The sequence below is a fragment of the Tupaia chinensis genome, unplaced genomic scaffold (genome assembly GCF_000334495.1).
Source record: "Tupaia chinensis unplaced genomic scaffold, TupChi_1.0 Scaffold000368_1, whole genome shotgun sequence".
NCBI classification, from domain to species: Eukaryota; Metazoa; Chordata; class Mammalia; order Scandentia; family Tupaiidae; genus Tupaia; species Tupaia belangeri.
The window spans coordinates 820,775-821,013 of record NW_006159865.1 but is presented as its reverse complement, the minus strand read 5'-3'; the positions used below and the strand labels follow the sequence as shown (position 1 = coordinate 821,013).

At 76.6% G+C, this 239-nt stretch overlaps 1 protein-coding gene across 1 annotated transcript in view; it reads right to left on the bottom strand.

The window, feature by feature from the left end:
• EOMES (eomesodermin) overlaps positions 1–239 on the bottom strand; it is a 5,984-nt gene that overhangs the window by 5,128 nt on the left and 617 nt on the right. Inside the window, 1 exon segment of the mRNA XM_014589680.2 lies at positions 1–239. This exon segment is cut by the window's left edge and continues 288 nt beyond it; it is cut by the window's right edge and continues 44 nt beyond it. Within this exon segment, the coding sequence (XP_014445166.2) occupies positions 1–239 (239 nt within the window).

Here is a 239-nt window from a genome sequence, read left to right as displayed (position 1 = left end):
GGGAGGCCCCGGGGGGGCGCCAGGGAGCCGTAGGGGTAGCGCGCCCCGTTGGGGGCCGGGTATACAGATCCGTGGGGTGCCCCAGCCGCTGCCTGGTACGGGAAGAGCGAGCAGGGAGCAGCCAGCTCAGAGCCCTGAGGCCCGGGGGACTGGAGGTAGTAGCGCTCCGAGCTCAGGCTGTCCATGGAGTAGCGCGCGGTGGCGGCGGCGGGGGCGGCCGCGGCGGGGGGCGCGGGTGG